Source organism: Cetorhinus maximus, chromosome 30 (genome assembly GCF_964194155.1).
Source record: "Cetorhinus maximus chromosome 30, sCetMax3.hap1.1, whole genome shotgun sequence".
NCBI lineage: Eukaryota > Metazoa > Chordata > Chondrichthyes > Lamniformes > Cetorhinidae > Cetorhinus > Cetorhinus maximus.
The window spans coordinates 5,388,956-5,410,208 of NC_135908.1; the positions used below are offsets into that span (position 1 = coordinate 5,388,956).

At 42.5% G+C, this 21,253-nt stretch overlaps 1 protein-coding gene across 3 annotated transcripts in view; it reads right to left on the minus strand.

Moving 5' to 3' along the window:
* Nucleotides 1–15,375, minus strand: part of scaper (S-phase cyclin A-associated protein in the ER) — a 291,693-nt gene extending 276,318 nt beyond the window's left edge. For 2 of the 3 annotated variants that reach the window (XM_078532315.1, XM_078532313.1), the window contains exons 1-2: nt 14,955–15,257; nt 916–1,033 (exon numbers count right to left, since the gene is read on the minus strand). In XM_078532315.1, coding sequence (XP_078388441.1) covers nt 916–1,033; nt 14,955–15,188 — 352 coding nt within the window. In that variant the 5' untranslated portion in view covers nt 15,189–15,257. Of the gene's footprint in view, nt 1–915; nt 1,034–14,954 lie in introns of all 3 variants that reach the window. The other variant, XM_078532314.1, reaches the window with a different exon arrangement.
* Nucleotides 15,376–21,253: the final 5,878 nt, after the last annotated feature.

Consider the following 21,253-nt stretch of genomic DNA (forward strand, 5'->3'; position numbering starts at 1 on the left):
AAAGGAAATAAACTGGCTTTAAGTAACGGGTCATGTGTGTTCTGCCAACACCAACCACATCAGGTCAGCTCAAGTAGCTCTTGGGCACCACCTGCTGAAAATGTTTAGTGCCATACTATTTTCAGTTACCGAATTGCCCTGAAACACAAACCTTGTGGAAAATTATTTATGCCTGTGTTACCTAACAACAACTTGCATTTGTATCAGTCTTTTGAAGGAATAAAACATCTCAAGGCGCTTGAGACTCTTATACCTTCAAAGAATATTTTTCCATTTGAACTCCTAATATTTCATCTTCCCCAGAACCTTCACAAAGTCTAGCAATTATACAATTACATATCTTTCTACACACATTATGACAGTGGCTACATTTCAAAAAGTACTTCATTGCCTGTAAAATACTTGGCACATCCTAAATTTGTGAAAGACACAATTTTGTTTTAATTTAAAGGCAAGTTCTTTCTTATATAACAAATATTACTTGCCATTATTTTTGTTTTTCTACATTGGTTACATCTGCTTCTTCCTTTTCAAAAAATTGTCTGGACAATCAAACCATAATAAAAAAAATTGACTCAACCGCACTGTGGCAAACCATCTGTCTAAACAAATTAGAATGTGCAGAGGGTAAAGGAATCGGAAGGGAAGGAACCTCAGAGGCAGCAGGAGGAAAAACACAAATCACAAATATTGAATATGTAAGCTTTTTTCAACTAATTTTTCTCAGTTTTATGAATGGATGCATGTATTTAAAATTAGCTGATATGACACAGCTGAAGCAGTTGTAGCATGTAAAAGACCTAAACGCACTTCTAAAGCCCCTTAGTTTAGCTAACATTACATAGAGCAAGTGGCCCTGTCTAATGAGCACAGTTGCAGCAAATAAACAGAAAATCCAGTCATTTAAAAGCTTACCATCATCATCTTTATTTTCCAAGGGAACACTCCATGCAATCAGGTTTCTGGCTGCCCGCCCCTCTTGTGCAACTATCTTGCGGACTTTGTCATGACTGTTGGATCTCTGGAATGAGGCCTAAAGGCAAGAAAATTCAACATGGATTAAAATTGCGAGATTGAAAATAAGTTACTTCTCTTTAACTGCTCTCATACAACCAACTTGGTGTCCAACATTCACTCCAAAAAACTTTTTGTTATATTAAAGGCACTGTTTTAAGTATATATTGTTTTAATTATTCTCCACTACATCAGTGCCCAGTTCCTTTCTGGGTTACAAATTCAGTGTACGTTCCTGCTCATTGGAAAGTGTAAAAGAAAATCTAACAACAAGATAAACTACACTACACAGAAATGTTTTATTCATTCCATTAATATTTATGATCGAGACTCGCACTTTAGTGCAGTAGTAAGGAATGCTGTATTTTCAGAGGTGACATCTTTCAGTTGATGTCGCTGTCTATACCAACGACTGTGAAACATCTCTGATATTACTCAAAGGAGAGAATCCACTTGGTGTTCTGACCAATAATCTTCACTCATCATTTACCCCTGCTGCTGTTTACTGCTGGGGCTTTGATGCAGCAAAATGGCTGTGTTTGACAACAAAAGCAACTGAACTTCAAAGTAATTCAAGCATTTATGGTCATTGTTGGACATGACGAGCATTACATAAATTCCAGGCTCTTTCTTTCTACGAAAGCAGAAAGCTATCTACCATGAGGAATACCACAGCCCAGCCTGATCCTGTTCCTGCCTGACATGCTCACATGCAGTTTGAAAGATAGGCAATCACTAAAGAGTATGTCAAAAAACAAAAACAGAATTACCTGGAAAAACTCAGCAGGTCTGGCAGCATCGGCGGAGAAGAATAAAGTTGACGTTTCGAGTCCTCATGTCATGAGGACTCGAAACGTCAACTTTATTCTTCTCCGCCGATGCTGCCAGACCTGCTGAGTTTTTCCAGGTAATTCTGTTTTTGTTTTGGATTTCCAGCATCAGCAGTTTTTTGTTTTTATTACTAAAGAGTATGTAATTGAGAGTGGAGGCCCTAGTGGATAACATTTTCTTACGTGGCACAAAGTAATTGTTTTGTGCCCAATGAGAGTTGAGATCAACTAAATCAATAAAAATCAGGTGGAGTTGGGAAAATTAAAGCTAGAACCTTTATTTAAATTCATCCTTGGGATGTAGGAGTCAGTAGCAAGGTCAGCATTTATTGCCCATCCCTAATTGCCGCTGAGGAGGTGGTGGTGAGCTGCCTTTTTGACAACTGAAGGACTTGCTATGTTATTCCAGAATACAGTTAATCGTCAACTACAACTCTGTGGGTTTGGAGTCATGTATTAGGCCAGGCCGGTTAAGAACTGCAGACTTCCTTCCCTGAAAGGGCATTAGTGAACCAGGTGTGTTTTTGCAACAATCCAGCAGTCACGTGGTCATTGCTGGTACTGTTTTCTTATTACAGCTTTATGTAATTAATTGAATTACATCACCCTCTTAAATGGCCAGCAAGCCACTTAACAGTAACAAAAACCGCTATGACGGACTGCAGTGGCTCACGGTGGTGGTTCACCAGCACCTTCTTGCGTGCACTTAGGAATGTGCAAGAAATGCTTGCCTGGCCAGCCATGTCTATATCCCAAGAATGAATAATTAAAAAATAAGTCAATCTGTAATATTAATCTGCCAGTGATAATGGTGTAGCCCAACAAGTCTTACATAAGTAGTTTCCATTATAAAAGTAAATAATAAAAAGGAGAAAAAAAGAATATGCAAACATGAGAATTTTAGAATGTTAAAAAATATACATGGTATATAAAAATGTTCCTGTAATTTACACTGTTATTTTAAAGAGAAAACTTGCGATAATAATTTTGTAAAGGGAGCTCTTCTATGAAAAACTGTGCACTGAAATCTAATGCAGTCGTAATAATGATCATGATCCCAGATTGGCAACCCAGAAGTCATGAGCTGAATTCAATTAACTTGGGGCTTGTCAGCTAGCACCAGAATAAAAATAATCATGGAAGCAACCAGATCATCGCAAAAAAAAAATATTTGGTCTACTAATGCACTTTAGCGAAAGGAACCTGGTTCTCTACTCAGTCGACGCTACATGTGACATCAGTCCTACACTGTATGGTTAGCCTCAAAAATCTATGAAATGGCCAAGAAAGTGCTTCAGAAAGAAGGCGCACTACCACGTTTTCAGAGCAACTAGGAGCAGACATTAAATGAAGCCTGGCCAGTGAATCAGATTCCTAGAAAATAAAGTAGAATAAATGGTCCTCGAATGTTCCAGAAACTGTCAAGATCTTTTACTGAAAGTGTGACTGCTTTAACTTGTATGGAAGTACAGAAGTGTCAGTATTTGCATGCAGGCCCTACACAGAAAAGTTTAGGTAATTATACAAGGAATGTTTTTAATAAGGTCCATAAGGGAATCATGGAGTCATACAGCACAAAAGGAGGCTTCCAGTCTCCCGTGCCTGTGCCAGCTCTTTGAAATAACTATCCAATTAGTCCCACTTCCTGTTCTTTGCCCACAACCCTGAAATTGTTTCCTTTTCAACTATATATCTAGTTACCTTCCCAGAGGCAGGTTTCTTCGCCAGTGGAGCAGGCAGGGAAAAATTAAACAGGTTGCCAGCTCATCCTGGGTAGTGTGTACTTTTACTTCTCAGTGACCAGATTAAAAGTGACTTCGAAGAATCCTCTCTTGCTCTTGTGTGGTGTAAGGTTCAAGATAATGACGATAACTCATGGTATATCCAACACTTCACTCATTCTTGTAGCAAAAAGGCAGACCAAGTCTGCCACAAATCAAAGCCTGCATCCTTTCCATAATACCGAAAAATTAGATGTCAACCTAATGAGGCTACAATACAGGATTACTTACAAACAGCAGCAGCAGCGTGCAGTAGACAGAGCTAAGCAATCCCACAACCTACAGGTCAGATCAAAGTTTTGCAGTGCTGCCACATCCAGTCATGAATGATGGTGGACAATTAAACAACTATCAGGAAGAAGAGGAGGCGGCACAAATAGCCCCATCTTCACTGATGAAGGAACCATGCAGGTCAGTGTAAAAGGCAATTATCTTCAGCTAGAAGTAGCAAGTGGAGGATCATCTTGAGTTCCTCCCGAGGTTCCCAGCATCACAGGTGTCAATCTTCAGCTAATTCGATTTACTCCACATGATATCAAGGAAAGGCTGAAGGCGCTGGACACAGCAAAGGCTATGGGCCCTGACAACATCCCAGCAATAGTACTGAAGACTTGTGCTCCAGAACTAGCTGCACCCCTACCCAAGTTGTAGTACAGCTACAACACTGGCATCAACCCCCAACAGTGGAAAATTGCCCGGGTATGTCTTGCTCATAAAAAACATGCCAAATCCAAACTGGCCAATTACCATTCCATCAGCCTCCTCTCAATCATCAGCAAAGTGATGGAAAGTGTCGTCAACAGTGTTATCAAATGGCACTTACACAGCAGTAACCTGCTCACTGATGCTCAGTCTGGGTTCTGCCAGGCCAGGCCACTCGGCTCCTGACCTCGTTAGAGCCTTATTTCTAAAATGGGGAAAAGAGCTGAATTCAAAAGACAAGTTGAGAGTGACTGCCTTTGACATAAGGCAGCATTTGACCAAGCATGGCATCAAGGAGCCTTGGAAAAATTGAAATTAATGGGACTTAGGGGGAAAACTCTCCACTGGTTGGAGTCATACCTAGCACAAAGGAAGATGGCTATGGTTGTTGGAAGCTGATCATCTCAGCCCCAGGAAATCACTGCAGAAGTTCCTCAGGGTAGTGGCCGAGGCCCAACTATTTTCAGTTGCTTCATCAATGACATTCCCTCCATCATAAGGTCAGAAGTGGGGATGTTCGCTGATGATTGCACAATGTGCAGCAACGTTCGCAACTCCATATGCAGTAAGAAGTGGACAATGTGCAGGCTTGATCTGATAAGTGGCAAGTATTAAGTGCCAGGCAATGACCATCGCCAACAAGAGAAATCTAATCACCTCTCCTTGACATTCAATTGCATTACCATCACTGAATCCACCACTATCAACATCCTGTGGTTACCACTGAGTAGAAACTGAACTGGACCAGCAATACTGTGGCTACAAGAGCAGGTCAGAGGCTGGAAATTCTGAGGTGAGTAACTCACCTCCTGACTCACCAATCCACCATCTATAAGGCTCAAGGTCAGGAGTGTGATGGAATTCTCTTTATTTGCTTGGATGAATGCAGCTCCAACAATGCTCAAGAAGCTCAGCACCATCCAGGACAAAGCAGTCTGCTTGATCGGTATCCTTTCCACCAACTTAAACAATCACTCCCTCTATCACTGACACACAGTGGCAGCAGTGTGTACAATATACGAGATGCATTGCAGCAGCTCACCAAGGCTCCTTCTACAGCACCTTCCAAAGCCGTGATCTCCGCCACCTAGAAGGACAAGGGCAGCAGATGACGGGAGCACCACCTGCAACTTCTCCTCTAAGCTACATACCATTCTGAATTGCAACTACATTGTTGTTCCTTCACTGTTGCTGGATCAAAATCCTTGGAATTCCCTCCCTTACGGCACTGTAGGTGTACTTGGACCAGATGGACTGCAGCGGTACAAGAAGGCTGCTCACCATCACCTTCTCAAGGGCAATTTGGGATGGGCAACAAATGTTGGCCTTGCCAGCGACACCCACACCCCAAGAAGGAAGAGCGAGCGCGCAACTATCCTTTAACATACTGTTGGTATATCGCGCAGTGTGCACGCAATCTGGGGAGGTGGCGTGTGCGCGAGGGGAGAAGGGAGAGAGAAGGAGATGGGGGAAAAATTATGAGGAGGGAGGGAGGAAGTGAGGACACAGCAAGACCAAAGGGAGGAGTAAGAACAATGAGACACGAGAAAGAAAATGAACTAAAGGAGAGAAATGAGAGAGAATGAGACTACAATTGAATATGGGAATGCATAAGAGAGAGAATGAGAAAAGCGTGAAACGGATCGACAGAGAGAGACAGGAAGAGAAAGACCGATAGCTGCCCAATCTGAGCTGTTCACCTATGTCTCTATATAATAGCACATGCATAGAAGCAGCTTCCCTCCCCTAGGGACACAAAAATATTCATTGAATATATATCTACATGAGTAGAGGTCCACAAAACATTTGTGGAGAAATTAGTATCTTTGTTGCAACAGTAGTTCTTTGAATTCCTATCCCATGCCATTCCTCGCATGCCATACCCATTCCGTTCCTTTCATCCCACCCTTTCTTCCTATGCCATCTCCATCTCACTCCCCAGGATGTTCCTCCCTCCCTCCTATGCCAAACCCCCTCTTCCTCTCCCTCCTGCCCATGCCACCCCCCTCCCTCCCATGCCCTCCACCCCCCTGTGCCATCACCACATACCTTGCTTTTGCATGCCATTTCCCCTTCCCCTCCCTCTCATGGCGATCCCACTTTCCCCCTCCCTGGCCTACCCTCTCATGCCATTTCCCCCTCCATGCCATCCAACTGACCATGCTGCTCCCTGCCAATCCTCCCATGCCATCCTCACCCCCAAGGCTGTTCCCCCCCATATGTCATGCACCCCAATGCCATCTCCACCTCACCCTTCATGATGTCTCTTTCTCCCCAATGCCGTCTCCCCTTTTCCCCCCTCATGCATTTCCCCTTTTCCTCCCTCATGCCATTTCCCCTTTTCCTCCCTCATGCCATTTCCCCTTTTCCTCCCTCATGCCATTTCCCCTTTTCCTCCCTCATGCCATTTCCCCTTTTCCTCCCTCATGCCATTTCCCCTTTTCCTCCCTCATGCCATTTCCCCTTTTCCTCCCTCATGCCATTTCCCCTTTTCCTCCCTCATGCCATTTCCCCTTTTCCCCCCTCATGCCATTTCCCCTTTTCCCCCCTCATGCATTTCCCCTTTTCCTCCCTCATGCATTTCCCCTTTTCCCCCCTCATGCATTTCCCCTTTTCCTCCCTCATGCCGTCTCCCCTTTTCCCCCCTCTCTCTTCTGCCTCAGCACTTTACCCCTTCAGCCCCAGCCTTCCCCATTCCTGTCCATCAAATCTCACATTTAAAAAATGGTTAGCTGGGGAAGTTGCTAAACGGCTCTGCAGGAGGGAAGGGAATGAAATTGGAGGGTTAGGGGAGGGGTGGGGGGGAATAAATAAAAAAAGGAACCACAACACAAAGAAAAAGGCAATCAGAAAGTTTTTAAAAAGGCACTGATCCTGTGTGATATATCCTAACCCAAACACATTCAAGCCTCCAGACTACAATCAAACTAGTTTCTTTACAGTAATTTCAAACTATTTTAAGTGTAGGCCTGGTCACCTGTCCCATATCAAGCAAACAGATAACCTCTTTACTTCAGGCAATAAGGGTTATAACATACCCATCTTCAAGAGTTACAACATACCCATCTTCCAGAACAGTAAAGTTACTGCAACTCTCATTCTGGATCAATATAAAACTACAAACATTTAGTGACGGTAGCGAGAGGCCAAGAGGTATCTGCATCAAAGTGAAGCTGTGAGCTGATGACTGTCTAATAACTTCTTAGAAGAGAGTGTTTGTTCCTCCCAGTTCATAGACAAAAAGGTACATACAGAAAAAAAGTAGAGCCTACAAGTAGGTTCTTCAGCATTCTCTTCCACCGACATACTTCAGTCCTGTCATCAGCTACAGTAAAGGATACACTCTGTCTCTACCATTACTAAAATATACTGTGCTTAATGACACGATCATCTGACTGAGAACAAAAATAGACCCCTTTCCACCCCGCTTAGTTTCCCAACTATGTCTACTTCGTCCTAATGACACAAACAGAAGTTCTTCTGGAAAGGCACACAGACAATTGACCTTCAGCCCTGCGTGCATTTAGGATTATAATTGCTCTGCAGATTTGGTGACCAGGAGCTGCATATTCGACACTATAGAGGGGAATTATTTCAGCACTGCTCCATGGGTTACAGGAATCATTCAGTGACGGTAATATTTCCGTATAAACTACCCTTAATATTATCAAGGATTATCACAAGCCAATTTGACATTCTTCTATTTATGTGGGCAAGTGGTTAATTAGTGGTTAGTGTGCCTACCCAAGTTAAGTCAACTGCTTCCCCCTGCATTGTTAAGAGATCAGCATGAATCAAATACATAAAATGATCACAGGACTGCTGTTTAACAGAGTCTGATAGTCTACAAGAACAAGATTATAAGCTTGAACCCAGAGTCAAAACTAAGATTCCTAAACATTTTTGGAAATCTACACTGTCAATGGAATTTCCTGAAGGCAATGTACAATTCTGCAGTGAAGGGTTCAGTTCTCGGGCAATTTCTGATACCATCTCCCCTCCCCCTGCCCCCCATTAAAATATCAAGGAGAATGAACTTACAAGAGCTCTATCATCAACTCACAACCTTCCTATCGTTCAGAACACCACCAAGTTGCTGGATTCACCATACTGCAACAATATTGGACTCCAAATGTGGTCAGAGCTCAAGGGGAGTCTACAGCAAGGCAGAATTTCTGCTGGTCCACCAACATCTGACAAAGATTTTAAATTGATTTTTCCAGTATACAGGATAGTATTGGGGCAGTACCACTTTACACACAAAAGAACATATAGGCCTGGTGATTACTAACTCATCAGAGCTCTGGTTAAGGAACATGTCCTCGGCCACCTGAGGTTCAGAATTTCCAAAGATTATTAGGTCCACGCATAGGCACGCATTGACAAGAGGGATGGGGGGCATCCAAAGTTTCAGCATTATCACAAGTATGTAAAATTTTACTTTTAAGTTTACCTCACCAGCATTCACAGAAAATAACATAAAAATACTTTCCCTCTGATTTTTCTGTTTCTCCCATATTTGTTTCCTTGGACAAGTTTCTCCTCTTCTTAAACTGAACCTGAATTCAGCCACTTTATTATTCTCCATCTGCTTCTCCAGGGTCTTTGGTTTTCCAATCGTTCACCCACCTCAACTCCTGCCTTCTATTATCTCATTGTTGGTTAATTTCAGTCACTGTGGATCTAGTGGCCAAACTTTTGTAATGCCCAGGTCACCTTCTTGATTTCACATTTCTCAGAGATTATCCACCTTCTGTGTTTTGCTCTACTTTTGGCACCAGTTTTTTTTAAACACAGCCCGAGAGATCAATCCCAAACAAATCAAACGCTGCTTCAAATACCTCAGTGGAAAGAAAGATGTGAAACAAAGAGCCCAGGACATTGTCAATGATATGAATGAACAAATTCTGACATTAATATGCTCAGGAGGCTTCTTGGACAAAACTTACAGAGACACACCTTTCTATTATGATCTCCATTATTTGTGGATCTGAAGCTTTTCACTGCAGCCTTTTGCCCAGTCAACTGCTAAGCAATGTTTTTTTTTTATATATTCGGTGATCAAACTGAGGGATATCAGTGCTGCTAAAGAGGCATCTGGCATTGGCACCAAACACTGCCATCAGGTAGTGCACAGGAAAGATCCTGGCACTCTGTACCAAGTGCATTTCCGACTGCATAACGTTTTTGTTCTGTTTTCCACACCAACCACCCTTAAAAGAAAAAAAAAGATTTTATTTCCATAGTGCCACATCACCCTGGGACGTCCCAAAATGCATTGCAGGTTTGATAGTGTAGTAACTGTTGTAACATAGGAAATATTGCAGCCAATTTGCACATAGCAAGCTCCCACAAACAGTGGTAATGTGCAGGTAATTTGTTTTAGTGATGTTGGTTTAGGGATGAAAATTAATCAGGACTGGGGTAGAACTCTCGTTCTTCTGCAAATAATATCACAAGATCTTTAATATCTCAGCCAAAAGACTGCACCAAAACAGTCCCACTGTTTGTGGGGAGCTTGCTGTGTGCAAATTGGCTGCAATATCTCCTATGTTACAACAGTTACTACACTATCAAAGCTGCAATGCATTTTGGAACATTCCAGGGTCATGTGGCACTATGGAAATAGAATCTTTTTTTTCTTTTAAGGGTGGTTGGTGTGGAAAACAGAACAAAACCGTTATGCAGTCGGAAGTGCACTTGGTACAGAGTGCCAGGATCTTTCCTGTGCACTACCTGATGGCAGTGTTTGGTGCCAATGCCAGAGCACTCTCTCAGTATTGTACTGAAGTGAGAGCCTAAAATTTGTGCTCAAATCTTTGAAGGGGGACTTGAACCCGCAACTTCCAGAAACAAGAATGTTATCATGGGCCAATGTTGCCACTGGCACTGGGTACACAGCACATATAAGTCGCCTTTAAACCTGTGCATCTTGACAGTAAGCACCACCAGGCTACTCAGTTCGTACACAATTAAGGATGCCCCAAGAAAATATTAAAGGCGCTGAACTACAGAACTACCATGTCTTAAAGAGGTTATTGGCGCAATGTTGCAACTGTCATAATAAATGACAAAAATCACTAGTCACCAAGGGTACCCCAGTTGTCCCCTCTAGAACTTCCTCAGTAATTAACAAGTATCAGCCATGGTTCAGTGTCATCAATCTAGCCTCCAAGTCAGAGATTGATAGCTCAAGCCCCACTCCAGAGATCTGAACAAATAATTCAGTGCAGTACTGTGGGACTGCTGCAATACCAGAGGTGTCATCTTGCAGATGAGGTGTTAAATTTAGGCGCTATCTGCACTCTCAGGGACAAGTTAAAAAAAACCCATAATATTCGAACAGGAGGAAGTTTTTCTGGTGTCCTACCAACAATATTCGCCAAACGCTACGAATGCAGATCATTTCTTCATTTATATCATTGCTACATTACAACATGGACTATAAATTAAAAGTACTTTATTGGCCGAGGTTAAAAAAGGTGCTGCGTATCTGCAAGGTGATTGGCCGAGGTTAAAAAAGGTGCTGCGTATCTGCAAGGTGATTGGCCGAGGTTAAAAAAGGTGCTGCGTATCTGCAAGGTCTTTCAACATAATATAGAAACATCTATTGTGCTGCCTTGGTTACGTGGCTTCAAAGTAATAAAATGCTGCTCTTAAAATTTAAATGCTGAATGAGCCTATTCATTAAAGTCTTTTGGCATCAACAACTATATATTGCTACTTTGTCATATGGTTTCAGACTTGCTTTGAAAGGGCCAAAATGCAGCATTTTTTCATCAGTGTATATGTATCGATAAGTTATAAACAAAAGATTTGCATTTATATAGCACCTTTCATATCAGAACCCCCAAAGCACTTTCAAGCCATTTAAGTACTTTTGAACCATAGCCACTGTTGTCATATAGGAAACATGGCAGCCAATTTTTGAACAGCAAGCTCCCATAAACGCCAATATGTTAATGGCCAGATGATCTGTTTTAGTGATGTTGATTGAGGGATAAATATTGGCCAAGACACCTGGGAGAAACCCGCTGCTCTTCTTTGAAATAGTGCTGCGGGATTTTTTTACATCCACCTGAGAGGGCAGACGGTGCCTCGTTTAACATCTCATCCAAAAGTAGGCACCCCTGACAGTGCAGAATTCCCTCAGTACTGTACTGTCAGCTTAGGTTATGGTGCTCAAGTCTCTGAATTTTATTTCCAAGTTTTTTTTAAACTGAGTTAAAATTTACACATTGAAACACTCATTCTCTGGATTAAGAGTCCAGGCATTAGGGTTACTCAGGTAACATAACCATTAAATATCATACCTCTATCCAATGATTACTGTTGGTAAATCCAATTACGTGGACAATAACTTACATTTATACATAGTGGCTTGGCAAAATGATAAAAAGCACTTCACAAGGGAATGGGGATAAATCCAAAACCATACAGCAACAGAGAAAACTTTTGATAGGACTTTCACATGAGGAAGACAAAGAAGATGGGTTTGTAGAAAAATCCAGAGAGCTGAAGCATGATGGCTAAAGGTTTTGGCACCAATATGGTGAAAAAGGATGGGAGAATGAAAGTGTCAGCAGAGGGGAGGGGATGGGAGATTAGATGAATGTCTGGGGTTGGCTGCAGGGGTCTTGGGGAGCAGAGCTACAGAAGCATTTGAGGTTAAAAAAAAAAATCAAGTCCATGCTGATGTGGTGTACATATCAAGGACTATAACGCTGCTCACAGAATTGCCTGCCAATTTTCACCATTAAGGCTGGAACATGAAAACCAGTCATTTGACCAAAGTGCCCATCAAGAGGAACAGGTGACTTTGGACCTACGCTATGTGATATGAAACAGATCATATGGTCATTACTGCTGTTTGTAGGAGCTTGCTGTGCATAAATTGGCTGTCGCATTTCCTACATTGTAACAGTGATATGCTTCAAAAGTACTTCGTTGACTGCTTCATTGGGATGTCCTGAGGTTGCAAAAGGCACTGTATAAATGCTTTTTTTTAATACCCAAAGCTCTCCATTGAATGTCTATGTCTGTTGTGGGCTAAATGATAAGTGATTGATGACATTGGTTAATCAACAACTGCATTTGATTGCAAAGTGCCACACAGGTGGCTTGTTAAGAGGTGGAATTAAGCGAAAATGACAGGAAGCAGAGGGAGGTGATGGTGGATGGATATTTTTCAGGGTGGGTGGCTTGCTGTAGTGTTCCCCAAGGCACAGTTTCCATTCCATTGCTCATTGCAATATTTATAAACAACTTAAGACTCTGGTGTCGGGAATAGCATTAAAAGTTTACAGGTGATATGAAACTTGTTAAAGGAGTAGTCACTGATGAGGATAGTTAAAGGTGGCAATATGACATAAACAGGTGGTGAAGTGAGCAATGTCACATAGAGCTCAATGTGGACATGTGTGATGTAATGCACTTTGGGAGGACTCATCTGGAAAGACAGAATTCTATAAGTAGCACAATTCTGAAAAGTGTAGATGAGCAGAAAGATGCACATGTCCATAAAGGTGACAGGGCAACTCAGACCATAAGACATAGGAGCAGAAATTAGGCCAATCGGCCCATCGAGTCTGCTCTGCCATTCAATCATAGCTCATAAGTTTCTCAACCCCATTCTCCCACCTTCTCCCCGTAGCCTTTGATCCCCTTACCAATCAAGAACCTATCTATCTCGGTCTTAAATACACTCAATGACCTGGCCTCCACAGCCTTCTGTGGCAATGAATTCCATAGATTCACCACTCTCTGGCTAAAGAAGTTTCTCCTCATCTCTGTTCTAAAAGGTCTTCCCTTTACTCTGAGGCTGTGCCCTCGGGTCCTAGTCTCTCCTACTAATGGAAACATCTTCCCCACGTCCACTCTATCCAGGCCTTTCAGTATTCTGTAAATTTCAATCAGATCCCCCCATATCCTTCTAAACTCCATCGAGTATAGACCCAGAGTCCTCAAACGTTCCTCATATGTTAAGCCTTTCATTCCTGGGATTATTCTTGTGAACCTCTTCTGGACCCTCTCCAGGGCCAGCACATTCTTCCTGAGATACAGGGCCCAAAATTGCTCACAATATTCTAAATGTGGTCTAACCAGAGCCTTATAAAGCCTCAGCAGCACATCCCTGCTTTTATATTCTAGTCCTCTCGAAATAAATGCCAACATTGCATTTGCCTTCCTAACTACCGACTCAACCTGCAAGTTAACCTTAAGAGAATCCTGGAGTAGGACTCCCAAGTCCCTATGCACTCCAGATTTCTGAATTCTCTCCCCATTCAGAAAATAGTCCATGCCTCTTCTTCCTACCAAAGTGCATGACCTCTCACTTCCCCACGTTGTATTCCATCTGCCACTTCTTTGCCCATTCTCCTAACCTGTCCAAATCCTTCTGCAGCCTCCCCGCCTCCTCAATACTACCTGTCCCTCCACCTATCTTTGTATCATCTGCAATCATGCAAACTTGATGGTTTAAAAAAAAGGACAAGGGTTACTTGGATTTATAAACAGAGGAATAGAATTTAAAAGCAAAGAGATTATGCTAGAATTTTATAAATCACTAGGTTAGGTCCTAGCTGGAGTATTGTAGAAAATTCTGGGCGCTACACTGCAGGAAAGATGTAAAGGCCTTAGAAAGCACGCAGAGGAGTTTGATCAAGATGTTACCAGGAATGAGGAACTTCAGTTACAGGAAGTTGGAAAAGTTAAAACTGTTTTTCATGGATCAGAAGAGATTAAGAAATGACTCTAATAGATGTTTTCAAGATAATAAAAGATTTTGATAGTGGTGGAAAATAATTATTACTGCCAGAAAGTAGGTCAATAACTAGAAGTCATAGATTCAGAATCATTGGCAACAGAACCAAAAGGGAGATGAATTTTTTTCCACAGTTTTTTGGATCTGGAAGAATTTAGTTGCCAAGGTAGTGAAAGCTAGTACCATAATAATTTTAAAAGGGAGTTGGACAGTTAGTTGACAACGAGGAACTTGCATAATTAGGTATTAAAAAGGAGTGTGGCAATGGCCTTCCAGATTATTTATTTTGCCCAACATTCACATATCAATGAATCATTATCCGAATCAAGGTTATGTAGTTCCTGAAACTTAGAAATCTCAGGCAAAGGTGTGGAATTCTCTCAAATCTACACACACACATGATGGTGCAAGGTAGTGTGCTGAGATAAGTCTTATATTCCTCTTGACAAGGGAGTCAAGGGCCATGGGAGTGGGGGGGACAGACAGGAAAGTGGAGTCGAGACCACAACCAGATCAGTCATGATCTTATCGAATGGCGGAGCAGAGCAGGCTAGTAGGGCTGAATGGCTTATCCATGCTCCTAAATCCTATGTGCCTAGAGCCTGCAACAGGCACGACGGGCTGAATGGCCTCCTTCGGTAGCGTAGCCTTCTCGGATTCTATGTGTCGGGTGGCAGGGGACTGGGTGGGTTTCTGTGCCTTTCGCTTTGACTGGGGATGCCTTTTGTTTGCCAAGAATGGGTGGTTTCAGGAGAGATGGGGAATGAATGACAAGCAGCTGTACTGATTCAAGCGGCATCCGAGGCAGAGAGAAAAGACTCGCAAAGGCGGCAACCGAGAAGCAGCACAAACCGACAAAGGCACCTTGGAATTGCCGCTCCCAGCCGGGCTCTTGCCTTTGCCCCCGTACGAGGAACCCGAGCTGCCGCTGCCCGAACGCTCCCGCTCATCGCCCGCAGGCCCCATTTTGGGCCCCGGCCTGTCCCGGGGCTCGACGCCGGCTCCGGGCTGCCGCTGCCCGCTCCTCTCACGCCCGTCGCCGCCGCCTAGAAACGCCGGCGCAAATTCCCTCCGCCTGCTCCGGGACTCCTTGGACATTTTCTCCTCGCTTTAATTTCACATCGATTTGGATTTTTTTTTTTCACTTGCGGTGAAAATATCTCTCGGTCGGGGGGGGGGGGGGGGGGGAGGGGTTAAAATCGTCTCAGTTAATGACAACAAAACATCGGCGGCGGCGGCTCTTCATTGACAGACGCGCAACCAAACTCCACGCCGGAAGAATCCCCTTCCCTAGATTCCTGACCGACGGCCGTGCCGACCAATCGCCTCCCTCAGCCGGCACCGCGATCCCGCCCCTTCGCTCCTACCTGGACCCGCCCAGCCAGGGGGCGGGGCCGGAGGCGGCCAGCAGGCTTGGTTGCAGCGGCGCTGTCAAGCAACGCAGCCAACGGGGGCTGCGCTCCCATTGGTCGGGTCGGAGCCCCCCTTCCCGGCGAGCCTTGCGGGCCGCCCCGCTCAAACTGGAGGCGGGAAAGAGAGAGCCGGGCAGAGCGAGGTTGGCAACGTGCGAAGTCAGGGAGATGGGGGAGGCACACTCAAGAATCTTGCATCGTTTGAGAGCTTAAGTTGGAAACGCAAACTGAAAATGAACAGCAACATTTTAACACCTGTAAAAATAAATGAATACTTTTAGACATCCTTAGTCTCTTGTGTATTTCTAATTTGTTTCAAAGAGGTGCTAGTAAAATCTGAGACCAAAAGAACTCTGCTGATCAAGATCAGGAAGAGACAGTTGGAATTTCTTGGGTGCATAATAAGAAATCATGATTTAGAAAGCCTGATGCTGATGGGAAAGATTGATGGTAAAAGGGGTCAAGGTGGGCAAAGGACGATCTTTTTAAAAGGCCCTGCAAGCTGGATCAATGTACCACCAATGAAGATGGTCCACTCCTCCAGAGCAAGATTAACATGAAGGTCCATTTTCTTCAACCCCCTCTCAGGGCTTAGTACTGGAAGAGAGAGAACTTGATAAACTTAATGTTGAATTAAATTAAAATGTTGCAATTTACAGGCTGTTGCAACACTTTTTTTATTTTAAATTGTTCCTTTATTCAATTTTGATGGTATAGATTTCTCAATGAAAAAAATGTTGTTTTAAAGCTCTAATGGTGGACGCAGCCCACAAAAACCATGGATAAACAAACAGCAGAACAAAATAAGAAGTCAAAATGGTATAAATCCTTAAAAGCTCTCTCTGTCTCCTGTTCCTACCAAATATTTTGTAGAGAACGTGCTTGGGTTGTGTGCTCAGAACTGAACTTAAAACTGGCTGCAACATGAATTCAGTGGTTAAACTAAATGTGGCGAAATGGCGGAGAAACCAAAATAATTAAGACTAAAATTGTAACTTAAACATGAAATCCCTCGCCAATGATAAGACAACTAACATTGGGAGTGAACTCAAGAATAACTTGTTAGCTGGACATAAAGAATGCAATGCCCTATCTGATCCTGTCCTGTGAATGACACTGTTAAAGAATCATTGGAATTTAAGGGACTAAAAATTGAAATATAGAATGCTCATGTATCCAGGTCTCATTAATTTGGACATTTTCCAGAACATTTATGCATCTGTTAGAAATAATTGACACCCCTTCAGATACATGTGTCACCCAGTTTGTGTGGAATGGGGTTTTTCTTTAAATATAGGATATACTAAGGGTTTGACGCACCTCTTTGGTTTCTTTTCACATTTTTAAATGTAGTTTCTCCTTGTAGTTAGGGAAAGGGTATCTTTGTCTTCTTCTGTAATCATCTTTACTAAACAGATGTGATTGGAGTACTTATACAAGTACAAGATAAAGCCAGATGGAGCGTAGGAAGTTATTAACCTCAGAACGTTTGGCTACACTAGCCAGTTACAGCAAGAGATAAGTGCATCACTTAACTTCAAAAATATGAGATCAAAAAAGGCTATTCAATCTGCTACGTAAACATAACTACAACTATTTATGTCTATTAATAGTTCATGTTCTCCATGGGTAACTTTTTTAAAATTATAATTATTACTTTGTAGTAAATAAATAGTTGTACGCATATATACTTGTGTGACCTCTTATTTAATGGTTTGGCAGGAAAGCATAAATTAATATACTCAGTAATTTCTGTATTTGCAAGAAAAGTACCATCTCCTTCCATGTGAATTAAAATAAGTCAAAAGGCGAAATATTGCAGATGCTGGAAACTTTAAATGAAAAATCAAAAGTGCTGGAAACACTCAGCAGCTCAGGCCACATCTGTGGAGAGATGAAGGTAGAATTAACATGCCAGGTCAATGTCCTTTTGTCAGGACCAGGGATGTTATAGATGAACAGCTTATAAGGAGGAACAGACCAAGAGAAAAGGGGCGAGAGAGGAAAAGTAATATTCTGTGATTAGATGAAGGGATGATTATCTAATAGAAGTGGTTTTCTGTTATTTGATCATCTAATTTACAAAAAATAGGATTTGTTCCATGAATGTCTTTCATTTTTCTTTTGCTGACAGTGATTTCTTCCAATCCTCAAAGGAATTGCACTCTTTAATTTGGCATTAATGGCAACTGAATCTAACTGGTATTATGAATCTGCAAGAACAAAACAAGTACAAATTATTGCTTCTTTATGTACAGTATTTCAAATCATGTTAACGTTTTAAATAAATAACTTTTGAAAAGAAACAGAGCCCTTTAAATGCAATAAGACATTAATACATAATGTTTCCTACATTACAAAAGTAATTACATTAAAAAAAACACTTCATTTGCTATAAAGAGCACATGGACTTTTTGTGGTCATTAAAGCTACTATATAAATGCAGGTCTTTTTTCTTTTAAGGATGGTTGATATGGAAAGTAGAAAAATGTTCATATTGATGCAGCAGGGAATGGACTCAGTGTAGAGTGCCATGATCTTTGCATTACCTGGCCTAGGAGCATTTGCTGCTACCATTGCAATATTAATACTGTAATAGTCCCTGCCTGGTCCAATGGGCAGCATTGTTAGCTCTCAGTCAGTAGGTTGAAGATTCAAGTCCCACTCCAGCACTTGAGCACAAAAATATAGGCTGACTGCAGTACTGAGTGAGTGCTGCACTGTTGGAGGTGTCAGATGAGATATTAAACCAAAACCTGCCCTCCCAGGTAGATAGAAAAGACCCCATGGCACTAAAAGAAGCATGGTGGAGTTATCCTCTGTATCCTAGCCAATATTTATCCTTCAATCAACATCACTAAAACATTATCTGGCCACCATATATATAACACTGCTGTTTGTGGCAGCTTGCTGTGTGCAAATTGGCTGCCATGTTTCGTACAATACAACAGTGACTTTGTTCAAAAATACCTCATTGGCTGTAAAGTACTTTGAGATCATGATCAGTGCTATATAAATGCAAGCCTTTAGGAAGAATGTGGATGACAATTAAATTATCTATTGTAACATGCTTTTGAGGAGGCTTTGTGGCACAGTGGTAGTGTCCCTACCTCTAGGCCAGAAGCTGTGGGTTCAAGACCCACTTCAAGACTTGATGACCATGGAAGGTGTGTGCATAATAGGGCCAAGCATGTTGAATATCAGCCTGTAAATCCTTCCAATGTGCCTGATGGTAGGTGGCAAAAAGCAGGAGAGTTCCCTGGTCAGCCATACTGCAGAATGCAATGACAAACCATTGGCAGTGCTTTGCCAAGTGTAATCATGGACCAATCCAGTGGATGTCCATGGTCACCAGCACCCTCTTGGGGCATGGTACCTGGAGGAGGAGGAGGAGGAGGAACATGCTTTTATGATAATTGAGATGTGATAAAAAGAAAATCTGTCAGTGCATCACGCTGCTTGCCATTCAAAGAATTGGCACTCAAGGGGGCACCACGAAAAGTTTTTTTTTTGGGGAGGGGGCGCTTACAAAAAGTTGGGGCTGCCCATTATTGACCAGCGCGTCCTCCAGCTGCTGCGCCTCCTGCCGGTCTCCAGCGGGAAGCGGCGGCCCTTTTTTTTTTGCCGCAGGAAGTGAGGCCGGAAGCTCGCGGTTGGGAGCCTGACAACCGGCGGTTGAAAGCGAAGGAGGCTGAGGGGGAGGGAAGGTAAGATGGAGGTGGGAGGATGGAGGGAGGGAGGAGGTGAGGGGGAAATGGTGTTCGCCTCAAATTCTCAGCTGCGCCGCCTCTCTGGGTAATAGTGAGAGGGAATTCCCCGGGGGGGGGAGAGGACGGCAGAGATTGAAGGGTTTGGTGTTGAACAGCAGCTGAAACCTCCTCCCATTCAACAAGACCCACCAACAGTTTATGCTTTTAAAACAAAGTTACTCCTGCCTTTAAGAACATAGATTTTCCTCTTAAGTTTTTAAACCGTGTCGGTTTTCTCCTGTTAAAATTTAATCAATTTTGTCTAAAAAAAATATTAAGCTTTTTAAAAATAATTTGTTCGTATATTTTACTCATTTTAAGTTTCTTTTTTTTTTCCCCCTGTATAAATCCGTTTTAAAAATGCTCTTCTTTCTGTGCAAATCCCTGTAAGTGACATTTCATACAGAGCCCAGACCTAATGTTTAGAACCGGATTCCCATTACTGAACCTGTTGCCTTGTAATCGTCCAAGCTCGGCAGGTATAGGGCAAAACATACCTTGTACTGTATAGAATATTATAGTCTGCAGAGCTAACTAATGGTATGTATGTGAAGTAAAGGATATCATATATATATATATATATATATATATATATATATAGCACTTAACCAATTAAATCTGTAGGGAACACTAATATCTAATAATTGTAAATGGGGAAATTCTGTCTTTTCACTGCTATTGCCTGTAAATAGGCTTCAGAGTTGAACAGTCAGAAATTGGAAGATGATGAAACAAAAACAATACCTAATAATAAACTATTCAGTATATGTTTTGATAAAATGAAATGTTTTGCAGTGAGTCTGAGACTGCTTTAAGTCTATTCTGCTGACATTCATAAAATCCAGTTTATGATGGCTTCAAAACAAGCATTTTAAACGAAGCGTTGCTACGTTGAATTGTCTCAGTGCTTAACCCATCGAGTTGCTTCTTAAGTGCAAACTGTCATAGAATCATAGAAATTTAGAGTATGGAAGGAGACCATTCAGTCCATCATGTCCACTTGATGTAGTTGTATATAGATTGTCGATACGTTTTGGAGAGGTCTCTGGTGTACTTCAGGTATTGTACATGCGTGTGTCACAGTTTAAAAATAAATACATTTTTAAAAATTCTCTCTCTTTTCCCAAGATTAGATGAGACTAGTTGGTTTCTTCTAACACTGGGAGTGATTTAAAATTTACAAGCAGCTACCAGGTTAGAGAAATGTCCCCTCTCAACCACTCATCTCTAATTGGCCTCAGGATGTTCCTATTTCCAACAATTAAGACTTTTTTTTATTCATTCATGGGATGTGGGCTTTGCTGGCTGGGCCAGCATTTATTTCCCATCCCTGGTTGCCCTTGAGAAGGTGGCGGTGAGCTGCCTTCTTGAACTGCTGCAGTCCATGTGGTGTAGGTACACTCACAGTGCTGTTAGGAAGGGAGTTCCAGGATTTTGACCCAGCAACAGTGAAGGAACGGTGATGTATTTCCAAGTCAGGATGGTGAGGGAGTTGGAGGGGAACCTCCAGGTGGTGGTGTTCCCATCTATCTGCTGCCCATGTCCTTCTAGATGGTAGTGGTCTTGGGTTTGAAATGTCCTGCCTAAGGACCCTTGATGAATTCCTGCAGTGCATCTTGTAGATGGTACACATTGCTGCTACTGTGCATTGGTGGTGAAGAGAGTGAATGTTTGTGGATGGGGTGCCAGTCAAGTGGGCTGCTTTGTCCTAGACGATGTCAAGCTTTTTGTGTTGTGGGAGCTGCACTCATCCAGGCAAGTGGAGAGTATTCCATCGCGCCCGTGACTTGTGCCTTGTAGATGGCGGACAGGCTTTGGTGATTCAGGAGGTGAGTTACTCATCACAGGATTCCTAGGCTCTGACCTGCTCTTGTAGCCACAGTATTTATATGGCTAGTTCAGTTCAGTTTCTGGTCAATGTCTTAAAGGGACACATCAGATCATGTGCAGCTCTACCCCCAAAAAAGCATGTTCCCCATTTACTGTGAGCAGTGTTGAAGGA